Genomic DNA, 18,004 nt, shown 5'->3' on the forward strand with positions numbered 1-18,004 from the left:
ACCTTTCAGCAGGACAATAGCCTAAAACACAAGGCAAACTCTACACTGGAGTTCCTTACCAAGATGACATGAAATGCTCCTTAGTGGCCAAGTCACCGTTTTGACTTAAATCGGCTTGAGAATCAATGGCAAGACTTGGAAATGGCTGTCTAGCAATGATCAACAATCAACTTGACAGAGCTTGAAGAATTTTTAAAAGAATAATGGGGAAAAATTGTACAATCCAGGTTTGCAAAGCACTTAGAGACTTACCCAGAAATACTCACAGCTGTAATAGCTGCCAAAGGTGCGTCTACAAAGTATTGACTCAGGGGTGTGAATACTTATGTAAATGAGATATTTCTGTATTTAATTTTTAATAAATGATATGTATATTCCCCTTTCTCTAATCACTATTACTATTATTTATTTGTGACTTTTATTTTTGATTTTATTATCTCAGTGGCCTTGTCATTTTACTAAAGCTTGAGAGAGAGAGAGAGAGAGAGAGAGCGAGAGAGAGAGAGACAGAGAGAGAGAGACAGAGAGAGAGAGAGAGAGAGAGAGAGAGAGAGAGAGAGAGAGCAAGAGAGAGAGCGAGAGAGAGAGAGACAGAGAGAGAGAGACAGAGAGAGAGAGAGAGAGAGAGAGCAAGAGAGAGAGCGAGAGAGAGAGAGACAGAGAGAGAGAGACAGAGAGAGAGAGAGAGAGAGAGAGCAGGAGAGAGAGCGAGAGAGAGAGAGACAGAGAGAGAGAGAGACAGAGAGAGAGAGAGAGAGAGAGAGAGAGAGAGAGAGAGAGAGAGCGAGAGAGAGAGCGAGAGAGAGAGAGCGAGAGAGAGAGAGACAGAGAGAGACCTGTGTCAAAGTGAGGTCTATTATGCTTACCTTGTCAAAGTGATCAGATCAAGATACAGTAGAGGCTATCTGGTGTAGCTGTATCAGCTGCTGTCATGTGCAACATCCCTATTGTATTAGCTGCTGTTTCATTGGGTTCAGTCAGCCATGGCCATGGAATGAGAACACTGATAGAATATTGATGAAGGGGTCTTACATAAGCTTAGTGCAGCAGCACTGTATCAGTCTGATGGTTCTCTCTCTGCTACTCTGTTAAAACTACCCCGCCTCTGAGATACAGACCATAATCAAACCAGGGAGAACAACGTGTTTGTTTGTGTGTGTGTGTCTGTAGTGTGCCCAGACCCAGATTCATATACGTACACAAACAACTAAGGTTGCAAAAAGCCCTCAAATAATCACTATATTATCAGTATACAGCCCTCAACCAGGCAGATTGCTCAAGATTGACTTCTTAATTGGACGTCTGCCCTTGTCTTGAGGACATTGGGAAATGCCTACAAATCCGGCCACTAGGGGCAACAGTGAGCGCTATTACCATCAAGTAGGCTTGGGTTTTTCTGGGGCGTTGTGCACGGGGGTGGCGGATGTGCATAATCCCATCACTCCGGATCAGAAGGTCGCCTGTTAAATCCCAGCGTTCGTAATCCCAGTGTGTGTAATCCCATCACTCCGGATAAGAAGGTTGCGTGTCCAATCCAGTGGTAGACACTTGTTTATTTTTATTTAGTTTTAACCCTATCCCAAACCTTAACCTTTACCTTTACCTTAACCATTCAGAATGAATGCCTAAATTCAACGTTTTAACCCTATCCAAAACCTTAGCATGATAGCACAAACCGATAGAACTCCAGTCCAGGCACTAATGCTAGTTAGCATTGGCTTTCAAAACTACCTCTAACTTCCTTCATACTGGACACAGAGGCGTACAAATGGTATCCACGAGTTGATGTGACGCTGAGGAAGTAGATTTTGCCAAAATCCTGAAATATCCCTTTAACTTAAAAATGTGATGTTCAGAGCAACTTCTACATGTGACATTTGGAGAAAGTTTGGAGAAATGTGCAAAAACTTCTAATTCTGCTGTGAGAATATGAGAGTCACACACACACACACACACACACACACACACACACACACACACACACACACACACACACACACACACACACACACACACACACACACACACACTCTCCCACCAGCCCAGAACAGATATTGTGCTTCCACAGTGAGACTGTGTCAGTGTTAAGGTATCCAGTGGGATGGTGGTGTGCTGTTGTCATCAGCAGGTTTAGAGCGGTTTATGTAGTCTTTTTATGAGGAAAACGTTCCGTGTTCTCTGGGGTGAGAGGGGTCATTCACAGCCCAGGACATACTCTAGACACGCCAGACATACACTACCCGTTCAAAAGTTTGGGGTCACTTAGAAATGTCCTTGTTTTTGAAAGAAAAGCACATTTTTTGTCCATTAAAATAACATCAAATTGATCAGAAATACACTGCACATTGTTAATGTTGTAAAGGACTATTGTAGCTGGAAACGGCAGATTTTTTATGGAATGTCTACATAGGCGTACAGAGTCCCATTATCAGCAACCATCACTCCTGTGTTCCAATGGCACGTTGTGTTAGCTAATCCAAGTTTATCATTTTAAAATGCTAATTGACCATTATAAAACCATTTTGCAATTATGGTAGCACAGCTGAAAACTGTTGTTCTGATTAAAGAAGCAATTAAACTGGCCTTCTTTGGACTAGTTGAGCATCTGGAGCATCAGCTTTGTGGGTTCGATTACAGGCTCAAAATGGCCAGAAACAAAGTACTTTCTTCTGAAACTTGTCAGTCTATTCTTGTTCTGAGAAATGAAGGCTATTCCATGTGAGAAATTGCCAAGAAACTGAAGATCTCGTACAAAGCTATGTTCTACTCCCTTTACTGAACAGCGCAAACTGTCTCTAACCAGAATAGAAAGAGGAGTGGGAGGCCCCGGTGCACAATTGAGCAAGAGGACAAGTACATTAGAGTGTCTAGTTTGAGAAACAGACACCTCACAAGTCCTCAACTGGCAGCTTCATTAAATAGTACACGCAAAACACCAGTCTCAACGTCAACAGTGAAGAGATGATTCCGGGATGCTGGCTTTCTAGGCAGAGTTGCAAAGAAATGCCATACAGTATCTCAGACTGGCCAATAAATAGAACATATTAAGATGTGCAAAGGAACACAGACACTGGGCAGAGGAACTCTGCCTAGAAGGCCAACATCCCGGAGCCGCCTCTTCACTGTTGACATTGAGACTGCTCAGTTGTGCACCACGGCCTCCCACTCCTTTTTCTACTCTGTTTAGAGACACAAAAATCAGCCGTTTCCAGCTGCAATAGCCATTTACAACATTAACAATGTCTACACTGTCTTTCTGATCAATTTGATGCTATTTTAATGGACAAAAAAAATTGCAGTTCTTTCAAAAACAGGGACATTTCTAAACCCCAAACTTTTGAACGGTAGTGTAGGTATGCAGGGTATGAATATGGTGAACATTCATTCATATAGAGATATGCAGGGCATTCATATGGAGCGTCCAGTGTTGCAGCAGGCAGGGGTGTAGACATCCAGAGTGTTTTGTATTACAGCGGGACATAGACGCAAGGAATATATGTTGTAGAGAGAGCCCATGTTGTATAAATCTAGAGAGCTGTGCATTGTAGCGGGCCTTCGATATAGATATGTAGGATCATGTGATGTAGTCCCTTACGTAAAAAACCCATGAATTTCACGTGATCACATATGAAGTGTTCCAAAAACACATGTTTTCATGTGATCACGTGATCTCATGTGAAGTTAATGTGATAACGTGACAACATGTAAAGCAACATGCGATAACATGAAACTACACATGTGAAAACGTGATCACGTGAAATTTCTACTCATTTGAAATATTGTGATTTTCCACGTGAAATCCTGTGGTTTTTCTGTCAGGGATATGCTTGGCCTGGCTCTCTCTTTTTCTACCTCCCTTGTTGCAGTCCCATAATCCCTTTCCCACCAGCCTGCCCAACCTTTGATTGTATGTGTTTGTAAAGTACGTTTGAAAGGTTGTCTTTTTTGTGTGTCTTTCCTCCCTTCGAGTCCCACACTCCCCTTATCACCATTCTTCCTCTCTCTCCCTCTCCCCATGCCACCCTCTCACTCTCTCTCTATTTCCCTCTCTCTCTGTCTCCACCTCCCTTCGTCATCTGCCCTCTTCCCAGCTTGGTGTGGTTTCTCAGGGTCAGGGTTGTAGGGTTGTTTATTGCGTTACCTTGTACTCAGCCTGGGAGCAACACGTGTGTTCTGTCTGTCTGTCTGTCTGTCTGTCTGTCTGTCTGTCTGTCTGTCTGTCTGTCTGTCTGTCTGTCTGTCTGTCTGTCTGTCTGTCTGTCTGTCTGTCTGTCTGTCTGTCTACCATGGATGCTGTCCAAGACACACACACACAGGGACATACGCATGTGCACGCACACACACGCACACACATACATGCACACACACACACACACACACACACACACACACACACACACACACACACACACACACACACACACACACACACACACAAGCACACTTCCATACACTTTGGTACGGTGCAGGGAAGTTACAAGTTACACCATTACAAATCATCCCAGCTCATGTCTTGGTAATGACAGCCATTAGCTATACTATCTGAGTGGTGGGATGACTGTCTGTGACTCGTCTACTGCTTGCCATAGCCACGGCAAGTAGGGGTGCTGAGGGTGCTGCACTGCCCCCTGATTTTTTTTTAAACAATAATAAAAATAAAAAAATCACAAAAGTAGTGCACTTGGCATTTACTACTATTAGCGGAATAAATTAAAGGTTTGCTGGGAGGGCGAAATGTATTTTTCAGCATCTCTCCTTTGGCAAAAAAGATAATTGTATAATTAAGAACAGCATCTCGCAGGGTTCAATAGTTGGAATTGTAAGAGTTGTTGCCCTGTCCCTTTCTCTGTGATTGTCATTCTAATGGAATCTAGAAAAACAAAACCCTTTCCTCAAGCATTTACATCAAAAGGTGCAAAGTTATGGGCAAAGACCCTAAACATCCACATAAAATAACATGGAATGCAACCACTGTTTGTGTAGTATTAATTTACGATCCTTACAAACCACTTAATGTAAATGTACATTACTGTATTGTACATAGGCTGGTCATCTAGGTTTGTACCTGTAGACTTTACATCACCATGAAGAAGAACAATGGACAATACAGTAATTGAGTACATGGAGACATCAAGTGGTTTGTGATGATGTGATATGATGCTGTGGCTCAGTTGGTAGAGCATGGCACTTGCAATGCTAGGTTTGTGGGTTTGATTCCCACTTGGCACCAGTACAAAAACATATGAAAATGATTGCTCTGGATAAGAGCATTTACTAAAATGGAAAAATAGTGAATATACCATTTCAGCTTTAAGTTACATTTGCAAAGTATTTCAAGAAACTAGAATACATATATGTGTCCCTAACAGTGTTAAGGATCAGTGTGGCAGACGTGTTGTTGCCTACTCTTACCACCTGGGGGCAGCCCGTCAGGAAGTTCAGGATCCAGTTGCAGAGGGAGGTGTTTAGTCCCAGGGTCCTTAGCTTAGTGATGAGCTTCTTGGGCACTATGGTGTTGAATGCTGAGCTGTAGTCAATGAACAGCATTCTCACATAGGTGTTCCTTTTGTCCAAGTGTGAAAGGGCATTGTGGAGTGTGATTGAGATTGAGTCATCTGTGGATCTGTTTGGGCGGTATGCGAATTGGAGTGGGTCTAGGGTGTCAGGGAGGATGCTGTTGATGTGAGTCATGACCAGCCATTTAAAGCACTTCATGGCTACCGACGTGAGTGCCATGGTTACCTTCGCTTCCTTGGCACAGGGACTATGGTTGAAAATGTTAGTGAAGACACTTGACAGTTGGTCCGCACATGCTTTGAGTATATGTCCAGGTAATCCGTCTGGCCCAGCGGCTTTGTGAATGTTGACCTGTTTAAAGGTTTTGTTCACATCGGTTACCGAGAGCGTTATCACACAGTCATCCAGAACAGCCGGTGCTCTCATGCATGCTTCAATGTTGCTTGCCTCGCAGCGAGCATAAAAGGCATTTATCTCATCTGGTAGGCTCGCATCACTGGGCAGCTCGCGTCTGGGTTTCCCTTTGTAGTCCGTAACAGTTTTCAAGCCCTGCCACATCCAACGAGCGTCAGAGCCGGTGTGGTATGATTCAATCTTAATCCTGTATTGATGCTTTGCTTGTTTGATGGTTCGTCTAAGGGCATAGCGGGATTTCTTAGAAGCGTCCAGATTAGTCTCTCGCTCCTTGAAAGTGGTATTTCTAGCCTTTAGCTCGATGCGGATGTTGCTTGCAATCCATGGCTTCTGGTTGGGATATGTACGTACAGTTACTGGAGGGACATTGTTGATGCACTTATTGATGAAGCTGATGACTGAGGTGATGTACTCCTCAATGCCATTGGATGAATCCCGGAATATATTACAGTCTGTGCTAGCAAAACAGTCCTGTAGTGTAGAATCCACGTCATTTGACCACTTCTGTATTGAGCGAGTGACTGGTACTTGCTGCTTTAGTTTTTGCTTGTAAGCAGGAATCAGGAGGATAGAATTCTGGTCAGATTTTCCAAATGGAGGGCGGGGGAGAGCTTTGTATGCATCTCTGTGTGTGGAGTAAAGGTGGTCTAGGATTTTCCCCCTCTAGTTTCCCCTGTGACATGGTGGTAAAAATTTGGTAAAACTGATTTAAGTTTGCCTGCATTAAAGTCCCCAGCCAATAGGAGCGTCGCTTCTGGGTGAGCATTTTCTTCTTTGCTTATGGCCTTATAGAGTTGATTGAGAGTGGTCTTAGTGCCAGCTTCGTTCTGTGGTGGTAAATAGATGGCTATGAATAATATAGATGAGAACTCTCTTGGTAGATAGTGTGGTCTATAGCTTATCAATACCTCGAGACTTCTTTAATATTAGACATCGCACACCAGCTGTTATTGACAAATAGACACACACCCCCACCCTTTGTCTTACCAGAGGTAGCATCTCTGTTTTGCCGGTACATGGAAAATCCCGCTAGCTCTATATTGTCTGTGTCATCGTTCAGCCACGTCTCGGTGAAACAACATAAGATGTCCCGTTGGTAGGATCATTTTAATTGTAGGTCATCAACTTTATTTTCCAATGATTGCACGTTAGCAAGAAGAACGGATAGCAGTGGGCCTGTTCCAGTGAAAGCAGGATATCCTTTTCGTCAGACTCGTTAAAGGAAAACGTTTCTTCCATTCCGCGGTGAGTAATCATTGTTCTGATGTCTAGAAGTTATTTTCGGTTATAAGAGACGGTAGCAGCAACATTATGTACACAATAAGTAAAAAAATAAGTTACACAAAATACAAAAAAATAACAAAATAGCACACTTGTTTGGGAGAATGTAAAACGTCAGCCATGTCTTCGGCGCTATTATGTTCATGCTTTGTTGAAGAAAAAATATATACTTTTGACAAAATTTGTCATGATGGAAATTCCCCCCCCAACACAAATTGATGGAAAGCAGTGTTGGGGGGGGGGGGGGGGGGCATATGACATTATAAAATGAATGTACACAAACAACAAGTGTGCAGTTAAAATTGGCAACAAACACGGATTTCTTTCCTCAGAACCATGGGGTGAGAAAGGGATGCAGCTTGATCCCCACCCTCTTCAACATTTATAACAATGAATTGGCACGGGCAGTAGAACATTCAGCAGCACCCGGCCTCACCCTACTGGACTCAGAAATCAAATGTCTACTGTTTGCAGATGATCTGGTGCTTCTGTCCCCAACCAAGGAGGGCCTACAGCAGCATCTAGATATTAGGCACAGATTATGTCAGACTTGGGCCCTGACAGTGAAACTAAATTAGACAAAAATGATGGTGTTCCAGAAAAGGTCCAGTAGACAGGACAACAAATACAAATTTCATCTAGACACTGTTGCCCTAGAGCACACAAAGAAACATCAACACCTCAGCTGGAGCGGCAGGTAGCCAAGTGGTTAGAGCGTTGGGCCAGTAACCGAAAGGTTACTAGATTAAATCCGAGAGTTGACACAATCTGTTGTTCTGGCCCTGAACAAGGCAGTTAACCCACTGTTCCTAGGTAGTCATTGTAAATAAGAATTTGTTCTTAACTTACTTGCCTAGTTAAAGATTTAAAAAAAATAACTTCCACATGGCTGTGAATGATCTGAGAGACAAGTCAAGAAGGGCCTTCTACTCTTTCAAAAGGAACATAAAACTTGACATCCCAATTAAAATCTTGCTAAAAAGTTCTTCAATCAGTTATAGAACCCATTGCCCTCCATGGTTGTGAGGTCTGGGGTCCACTCACTAATCAATAATTTACAAAATGGGACAATCCCAATTGAGACTGTGCATGCAGAATTCTGTAAAAAATATACTTTGTGTGCCAAACACCGAATTAGGACTATACCTGCTAGTTAACAAAATCCAGAAAATAGCTGTTAACTTCCTTTTAGGTGGTTGTAGAATTTATGCCTACACATTCCATCACAAAGCCTTCGTCTACAGAGAGATTAACCTAGAGAAGATTCCCCTCAGCCATCTGGTTCTGAGGCTCACTGCCCACAAAATGAGGTGGAAACTGAGCTGCACTTCTTAACCGTCTGCCAAATATATGAACACCTTAGAGATACATATTTCCCACAGATCACACAAACCCACAAAGAATTTGAAAACAAATCAAAGATTGCTAAACTCCCATATCTGTTAGGCAAAATACTACAGTGTGCAATCACAGAGCAGAGACTCAGTGACATAGAGAGAGAAGTGTCGCCAATGTGCCCCAGGGCATGTTTGACTAGTCAAGCACACTGTGTACTGTATCCCTACATCCGTGGCCCACACACGCATACATACACTTACGAACTTATGGATGCACACACACACACAGACAGATTAGATCAGAAAGCATCAGAATCATAGGAAGCTTGTGTTCAGGGAGGTGGGGGGTGGGGGGAGGAGAGGGAGATGGGGGGATGAAGGGGAGGAGGGGGAGGAAGGGGGGACAGGACAGTAGAAGAGGAAGGTTCAAAGAAATGGGATGGAAATAATGAGGGGAGGGAGGAAAGGAGAGAGGGGGCATGTTTGCCGTTTTAACGGTTGAGAACATCTGCACTCGTCTGCACTCGTCTGTCACATCTGCCCGTTCCCTGTTCGTCATTCCCGTTGCCTCCTGCACAGTGTTCAATGGAGCGAGGGAGAGAGAAGTATTCCGTGAACACCAGTTACACCCCTCACCAGTGTCTATTACACTGTAATCCTTATACACCCCACTCCCCTCTCCTCCCTCTCTCGCTCTATTCATCGCTCAGCTCTCCTCACTCCCGATCCCCCTCCATGCGGAGCACAGGGACAGCAGATGATCATACATCTTCAATCCAGACTTATGTTACCAATGATCTGCATCGCTTATAACAGCTAGAATAAAAGAGAGAGAGAGATCTCTTAAGTAAAAGCATAGTACGACCGATCATATTTACACCCTACACACCCTGATTGATAAACATGTCCACCAAAACCAGACATTTATGCTTGCTTTATCAACTTCCAAAAAGCAGTTGATTCTATTTGGCATACAGGACTGTTCTAAAAAGTTATTGAAAATGGTGTAGGGGGTAAAGCATATGACATAATTAAATGAATGTATACTGGCAATACGTGCAGCATCAAAATTGGGAAGAAAATAACATAATTCTTTAACCGCTAGGTTTGCAATATGAGCCCAGCGCTCTTCAATATTTACATCAACGATATGGCCACTATTCTAGAAAACCCTCAGCCCCTGGTGTTAGCCTCCACAATTCAGTGGTTAAATGCCTGCTTTCCGCAGATGACCTGCGCCTCCCTGTCACCCACAGCATGTGGCCTACAGCAGAGCCTGGACCTGCTGGAGCAGTACTGCCAGACCTGGGCCCTGGCAGTAAACCCCCCCCAAAATTATGATTTTCCAGAGAAGATCCAGATCTCAGGGAATTAGACCAAAGTTCTCAATTGGTACAAAATATATAGAGTACTGCACACACTACAATTACTTTTAAAAATTGTCTGGCTAAAACTAATTGAATGTGTCATTGAACCAATTGCACTTTACGGCAGCGAGGTGTGAGGTCCACTTGCAAAATAAGATTTCACCCCATTGAAAACCTGCATGCAGAGTTCTGTAAGTTTCTCCTACATGTCCAGAGGAAAACTACAGCAGAGTTAGTCCAATATCCACTAATAATAAAAACTCCAAAAGGAGCAATTAAGTTTGGGAAACATCTAAAATACAGTGACTCCCTCTCATATCACTACTAAGCTCTGCAATGCCAAGGGCTGGGAATAGAAAAGAGTCCCCTCATCCAGCTGGTCCTGGGGCTGAGTTCACAAACCTGTTACACTTACACACTGAAGCCTCAGGACCAGAACATCCAATCAATGAAAATAAATCAAATTATTACACAGTCAAAACAAAACTACATTACCTATTGGGAAACACAAGCACAAGGACACAAGGACACAAAATGCAGTGCTATCTGGCCCTAAATCGACAGTACCCCAAGGCAAACTATTTGACCATGGTTACTGATCAAAACCTTAGAAGACCTTGACAAAATATAAGCTCGGTGAGCACAGCCTTGCCATTGAGAAGGGTAGACATTGGAAAACCTGGCTCCCTGTAGAGGAAAGGCTGTGCAACCGGTGCACCACAGCAGAACCCAAGACAGAGCTGCATTTCCTGACAAAATGTAAAAAATATAAAAATTAGAGAGACAGGGGGAAGAGAGAGATGAGGCTATTAAGAAGGGTAAGAGGGCATGATTTTATATACATTTACAGCATTATCTTAATATTCAACCCATCAAACTGTAATAATGTATGTCCCTTTGCCCTCAGAACAGCCTCAATTAGTCTGGGCTTGTTGACTCCAATGCTTTCCACAGTAGTGTCAAGTTGGCTGGATGTCCTTTGGGTGGTGGACCATTCTTCATACATACGGGCAACAGTTGAGCGTCAAAAACCCAACAGCGGTGCAATTCTGGACACAAACCTGTGAGCCTGGCACCTACTACCATTACCCGTTCAAAGGCATTTAAATATTTTGTCTTGCCCATTCACCCTGAATAACACACAATCCATGTCTCAATTGTCTCATGGCATACAAATCCTTCTTTGACCTGTCTCCTCTCCTTCATCTACACTGATTGAAGTGGATTTAACAAATGACTTCAATAAGGGATCATAGTATTCATCTGTATTCACCTGGTCAGTCTGTCGTTGAATGAGCAGGTGTTATTAATGTTTTGTATACTCAGGTGTGAATACAGTATACCCTACTGGTACTGACGCTACTGTTACTATGGTATTGCCATGGCTTGCATCAGCATCCTCGCTTCAGTGGGAGGTCCCCTAGCACTTGCCAACATGCACTCTCCACCCTGGCACGCAAAGACGTCGATGGCATCAAGTTTGCTACCTAAAAACGATAAGGACACACATAAACATATGCACGTGCGCAAGCACACACACATACCAAACGATGTCTGGATTGCCTATCTCTTCTCACCAGGCACTGATGCCTGTTGTCTAGGTCCAGGTTATAATTAACCACCCTAGGATAAATATAGAACTTCAGAAACAACAACCTGACAGAAACACTCACATCACAGGCACACACACACACACACACACACACACACACACACACACACACACACACACACACACACACACACACACACACACACACACACACACACACACACACACACACTGAGAAGAGAGGATGAGAAGAAGGAGAAAAGAAAGATAAGGGAGGATGGCTTGGATACAGGCATTGGTCATCATGGCTACGTAATTGGCCTCAATGAATCACAATGCCTGGGAGAGACACTGGTCTTGCGGTTGTCTTTGACAAGCATGACTCACAGCTGGGTACTGATTTATATCAGTCGACTAGGGATGGGCAACTTTGATGGGGATGGGGGCCACAAAGAAATCTGAACTCATGAGGGGCCGCAGTGGCTCGCAGGTCTGTGTACCCCCATCCATAACCACAAATGCTGTCAGAGCTGGCCCTAGCCTTTTAGGGGCCCTAAGTAACATTTTGTTAGTGGGCCCACTAGCCCACCAACAATAGTCAGAAGGCCAGCATCCCGGAGTCGCCTCTTCACTGTTAACGTTGCGACTGGTGTTTTGCGGGTAGTATTTAATGAAGCTGCCAGTTGAGGACTTGTGAGGTGTCTGTTTCTCAAACTAGACACTAATGTACTTGTCCTCTTGTTCTTTTGTGCACTGGGGCCTCCCACTCCTCTTTCTATTCTGGTCAGAGACAGTTTACGCTGTTCTGTGAAGGGAGTAATACACAGCGTTGTACAAGATCTTCAGTTTCTTAGCAATTTCTCACGTGGAATAGCCTTCATTTCTCAGAACAAAAATAGGCTGACAAGTTTCAGAAGAAAGTAATTTGTTTCTGGAGGACCTCTGCAGCATGAGGTCCACGGGCTACAAGTTGCCCATTCCTGCATTAGACATTTTTTTGACTAGTATTACTGTTGTATTTTTTTTTGTACCTCTTTGATATTTAATTGCAGTGTTGAGAGGTAGCAATTAAGCAGTTCATTGCACAGTTTACACCCCTCTGGGTCCTGTGCATATGATGAATAAACGTTGATTCGATTGGAATTTTTGTACAAATATTGAATATGATTATTTTGAATAATCATGCCTGTTATACTATCTAATTGACTAGCTACTGTTTCTATAATAAAGGGTATTTTGCTGCAGTTCCTAGCCCAAACTGTTTAATATATAAATCATGCAAACCAACAACTGCCAAGTGGCGCCCTGTCGACTTCAATCTAAGTAATGGCTGTTGCTAGCTAGTATGAGCTGCCGTGCCATGGCCCTTGTAGTGAATGAGTCACAACACAACACAGGAGGGAGTGTTATTCTCCTCAACACTGACTCTGGGGTGAGATCTGCCCCAGGTGTGTAGTGGATCCTGGTGAACATACACACACGCACACACACACAGAACATACACACACGCACGCACGCACACACACGCACGCACACGCACACACACACGCACACCCGCACGCGCACGGCTTATTGTCTCACCTGTGTGAGTGTGTGCAGGACCGGTTTTGCCACTGCACCAGGGGGGTGTGTGAGTTGAGCAACAGTTTGAGATCACATACACCTGAACTTTGGCCTGGTGAGGCAGTTGACGTGATGAATTAAAGGACTAGAGAGATGACTTTATCTAGCCAGGTCGTCCATTTGAGATTAAAATCTCTTTTGTTTTTTTCCTGTTGTTGTTTTGACCTTGATGATGTACAATAACAATTCAGACAAGATCTTATAGATAAAATAGCAGAGAAACCAGCTCTGAAACAATCAGTCAGGCTGTCAAACTATAACAGCCAGTAGTGTTCTATGTCCTGGGATTAGAATTGCGTTGTTGTCCTTTGGTCTGTGTTTTTAATAGCTCTTTTAAAGATTGTGTGTGCGACGTGTGTGTGTGTATGTGTGTATGTGTGTGTGTGTCTGTGTGGGCGTGGGCGTGCGCGTCTCAGCACTCCCCATTCCCAGTCTTTCCTTCCGGCTGGTGTGGAGTTGCTCTGATCACAGGCAGACTGCTAATGCGCTGACAGAAGGACAGAGAGCTGAAAAGGTTGTTATAGCTCAGACACACACTGGCCTCAGAGACAACTTGGCCAACTTGGTTTTAGAGTTAGAATATTAATGTACGACATGTTGGCTCTCTGCTCCAAGACAGTTAGGCTACATTCTAGTTAGAATACAAATGAGAATGTTGTTGTCGTGATTGGTGTTTGGTGCAAGCATGGAAGCTAGTTTGGCAGCCACTGTCCTGTATACTGTCTCTATAGGCCTCCTGTGCTCTGTCGAACACTAGTTTGCTGAGGCCACTGCTCAATACTTCTGTCTCATACTGTATCTCCTTTTGTTCAGAGAGTAGTTCTCTGTATTGACCGTTGTTGACCGTTGTTGACCGTTGTTGACTGTGTTCTCCCCACTGACTAACCGTCTACAGAGGTACAAGGTGTCCGGAGGTCTTTCCCTAGGAAGACTAATTACCTTTAAGTCAATGATTGAGCAAATCAACGCTTTAGGTTTGCTTTACCTTCTACTGATACGGATGTATGCTGTGTACCACCGTGTGTTCTCACACTACTCCCTACTTACGGTGCCTCGTTAGGCACTCCCTGTCTCCCTACGTTGGACTGCTGCCAGCCAATACCATGTACTAAGTCGCGGTATTACTCCGATGCGCGCCGAATACTTAGGGATTTCTAGTTGAGGAGTTTGTCAGGTGTGACTTGGGGAAAGATGGAGCAGGGGAGAGGATGGGTTTCTCTCGTGACTCTTCCTGATGAGGGTTATTCCTCGTTGTCTTGGATTGCTGTCTTCGGGGACTTTGGGTTGCATGGTTTAAACCTCCACAGTAGTCAGGGACAATGGACCTTTGACATAGTGCTTTATCTATTAACATGTTCCTGTGTGTTATATTGTCTAATCTGTACTGTGTCGAAGATGACTGGGGTCATGGAGGATCAGTGAACACCTGTCCAATGTCTATATGTAGCTGGCAGAATGTGTACTACTAGCCGCCACGTTTTGGACAAAGTGCATCGAAATAGATCGTTTGATGGCTCAACTTACTTGCACCCCTTTTAGTGCACATCACACTTGTTTCCGCACACCTGTGCCCTCTTGGCTCAGTAACAGATCATCGTTGTCTCAATCCTCTTCGTTGACTAGTGACGCAACATGCTTGTGCACAATGAAGTTTTTACACTCTTCTCTGAAGCTGATATGCCTCTACTGCCCTCATGTGGCAGATGAGAGAAATGACGGTGTTAACCCCATTACCTTTACATGCTGCTGTGTAGATTAGAATGACCTGTGAGCTAGCTGACCAAGCACAGTGGCACCAGGGAAGAGAAAGGACATGAATGTATTTTCTCATTATTATTAACCAGTATTTCTTTCAGGATACCAGTGCTTGCCGGATATTTGTGGGTCTTTGAGTTTCACAGAAATATAAGACATACACTGTAGGTCTCACTGCACCCTTACTTCTCTCTGGGATCCTCACCCATCCCCTTGCCTACCTTTACCCTCTGGGTACCCCACCAATCAATGTGCTCTGACCTCTGAACTTTGACCTTTATAACCTCTGACCCTTACCATCTCTCCTCTTCTCCCTCTCAACCCAACCTGTGAGGACCCCTGAGCATAGCTGTCCTCCATTGTGCCTGTGTAGAGTTCCTCAGATGATCTTGTTTCATGTAGGTAGTATTCACCCTTTCTCTTCACCTCCTCCCAACTGCATGGTTCCTCTGCTCACTGCATGGCGTTGGTGACTAACTGTTACAGAGTAACAAACTGGATTCACCTTGTTGGTTTTACTGTCAAGCGTCTGTAGACGGAGTGACTGTTTTTAAACTGCGTGTTAACGGGCGTATTTCGACATTGCAGCCAGCATTGTAGGCAAGGCGCGATCGACCGATCTACAAATCGCCTCGCATCATGAATAACAACTTATTGTTACTTGTAGATCAGTCAGTCACAATTTACCCACAATGCATTACGGATTTGATCATTCGAACACAGCCATTGACTGAGTTCTAAATGGCTTCATTGATATGACCATCCTTGACTGCTGCAGTGCCATTCTAAAGGCTGGATATTCACCACTAACCTGAGCTATTTTCTGACTGCTCGAAACTGGCCGTGGTTTGCATGCTCTAACTACTCACCAATGTATCTGTCAATGAAACAGTTTGTGCAGTATTTGCTGATAATTGAAACTAAATACAGCTGTTTCATCATACTCCAATATACTAGTAATACTGTGTATGAAAGGTTCGTTGGCCATTGACAGTTATTCAAGGCAACATTAAAATGCATGCGTTTGAGACCTGTGTGTGTGATTTTGCTTAAAATGCATGAAAGTGTGTGATGATGCTGCTGGCGATGGTGATGTTTCACGTGAGGAAGGCTCTGTCGAACGCTGCATCTTCTCTCTGTCTGTTCCAGGTTTGGTACGAGGAAGAGGAGGAAGGTGAGATTAAGGGCACCGTTGTGTTTTGCCTGCAGGCTGAACACGCAGGAACACGCACGTACTACTTCAGCGCTGAGACTGCCGAGGAACAGGAGGAGTGGATCGACGCGATGAACGAGGCTGCACATGTCCAGATACAGCCTGCACAGAGGTCCACACAAGCACACACACACATGCATGTACGCACACACACACACACGCACACGCGCGCGCGCACTCACGCAAGCACGCACGTACACACACTTTCTAACTCTGTCCCTTCCCCACAGGACCACCAACTCCGAGGCCACCACGCCCACAGCGGAACTCCATGGTAACACCTTGGTAACCAAAGGACCTGAACGACACACCCAGACACACACACACATTGAGGACAACGGCCAGACGACTGACCTCCTAGACCCAGAGCGCGGATCACGAGAACCCGCACATCACAAAGTCAACGGGGTCGACGCCATGGAAACGCCCCCTCCCTCCACCAGCCACACAGAAAAGGAGGGGAGGATGGGGGGAGAGAGAGGGGAGAGGGGGGAGAGAGGAGTGCTTGGACCTGGGGGTGCACCCCATCACCAGCCCAATGGGTGGGGCCCCTACGGCCCCCCAAACCATGGAAACGGACCACCCCAGGGTAACGGGAGGCCACCACAGGCACCTCCAGTGGGAGGGATGAGAGAGGGGAGGGAGGTGAGGGAGCAGCCTGAGAACGTGGTGCTGAGACGGGGTTTCGTGCCACGGACAAACCCTGAGAGACAGGCCCAGAGGAAGAGCTCCATGACTCAGCTACAGCAGTGGGTCAACCAGCGCAGAGTCATAGCTGTACAGGAGGACTTGAACAGGTGAGAGAGACAGAGGTAGAGAGAGACAAAGAGGGGGTATGGGAGAGAGAGAGAGAGGGGGCTGGAGAGAGAGAGAGAGAGGATGAGTAAGAGAAAGTGAGATTAAGGGAGTGGTAGAGCGAAGGTGAGAGGAGCAAAGACTTGTTTATGTTTTTGTGTCTATAACTACATGTTTTCCCTTCAACCGTCTCTCTCTCGCTCTCTTCCCCCAGTCCGTCTCATTACTACACAGTGAACCGTGGCGTACCAGCTGACTACTACAGCGTCTACAGTAGCGTGGGGGGCGGTCCGGGCTACATGGAGGAGTACCCCCTCTACCCTCCAGGTGTACGCCCTGACAGCATCTGCTCCGTGTCAGCCGTGGGCTACGACCGCATGGGCCCCCCTCGCTGGACCAATGATGAGAAGAGACGCTCACTGCGTGACGGGCCCCTCTACGGACCCCCGCCTCCCCGAGACCCATACGGCCCCCCACCCAGCCCTGCCTATTACGGCCAGATGGATGCAGCCCAGACCGCCATGAGGCGTCTGTCCATCCAACCTAGGTCTAGGTCCGTTCCCAGGTCCCCCTCCTCGTCCACGGGTGGTCCCTACTCTCCCAGCCCCCATAGCTTTGCCTCGCCTATCTGCTCACCCTCGGCCCGGTTTGACAGAGGACCAGGCAGGCTACGGGAGGATGTGATCTACGCTGACCCCTCTGTGTATGGACTGAGGAGATCACTGAGCTCTCCCAAGGTGAGAGAGGGGAGAGGGTGTGTGTGTATTTGCGTGTGTGGTGGGGGAGAGGGTGTTGGTGTACAGTATGTGTGTAAGTGTTGGGGGAGAGGGTGGGTGTGTGTGTGTGTGTGTGTGTGTGTGTGTGTGTGTGTGTGTGTGTGTGTGTGTGTGTGTGTGTGTGTGTGTGTGTGATTTTCAGTCAGGAGTCAGCTGTTAATGGGTGAAGATTTGTTTGTGTTGCTAGGCCAAAATCATAGTGATCCCAGAACATCCTGGTTATTTATCTTATTTCAGTATGATTACCCTGGAGACAGGAGGTCGCTAAGCCAAGGAATGTACCACTACAACTACCCTGCCTCCCCCTCTCTACACAGCAAAATGGTACGTCCTCCCACAGAATGTTACACTGTCAAGAGATACAGACCAATGAG

The 18,004-nt window shown here is 45.4% G+C and overlaps 1 protein-coding gene across 10 annotated transcripts in view; it reads left to right on the forward strand.

The window, feature by feature from the left end:
• The window catches only part of LOC115208127 (pleckstrin homology domain-containing family A member 6), a 160,460-nt gene that overhangs the window by 107,767 nt on the left and 34,689 nt on the right, over positions 1-18,004 (forward strand). For 5 of the 10 annotated variants that reach the window (XM_029775948.1, XM_029775949.1, XM_029775947.1 and 2 more), the window contains 4 exons: positions 15,996-16,171; positions 16,290-16,856; positions 17,069-17,591; positions 17,868-17,954. In XM_029775948.1, coding sequence (XP_029631808.1) covers positions 15,996-16,171; positions 16,290-16,856; positions 17,069-17,591; positions 17,868-17,954 — 1,353 coding nt within the window. Of the gene's footprint in view, positions 1-13,474; positions 15,245-15,995; positions 16,172-16,289; positions 16,857-17,068; positions 17,592-17,867; positions 17,955-18,004 lie in introns of those variants that run through there. The other 5 variants (XM_029775946.1, XM_029775952.1, XM_029775953.1 and 2 more) reach the window with 2 other exon arrangements.

This window comes from Salmo trutta, chromosome 14, assembly GCF_901001165.1.
Source record: "Salmo trutta chromosome 14, fSalTru1.1, whole genome shotgun sequence".
NCBI classification, from domain to species: domain Eukaryota; kingdom Metazoa; phylum Chordata; class Actinopteri; order Salmoniformes; family Salmonidae; genus Salmo; species Salmo trutta.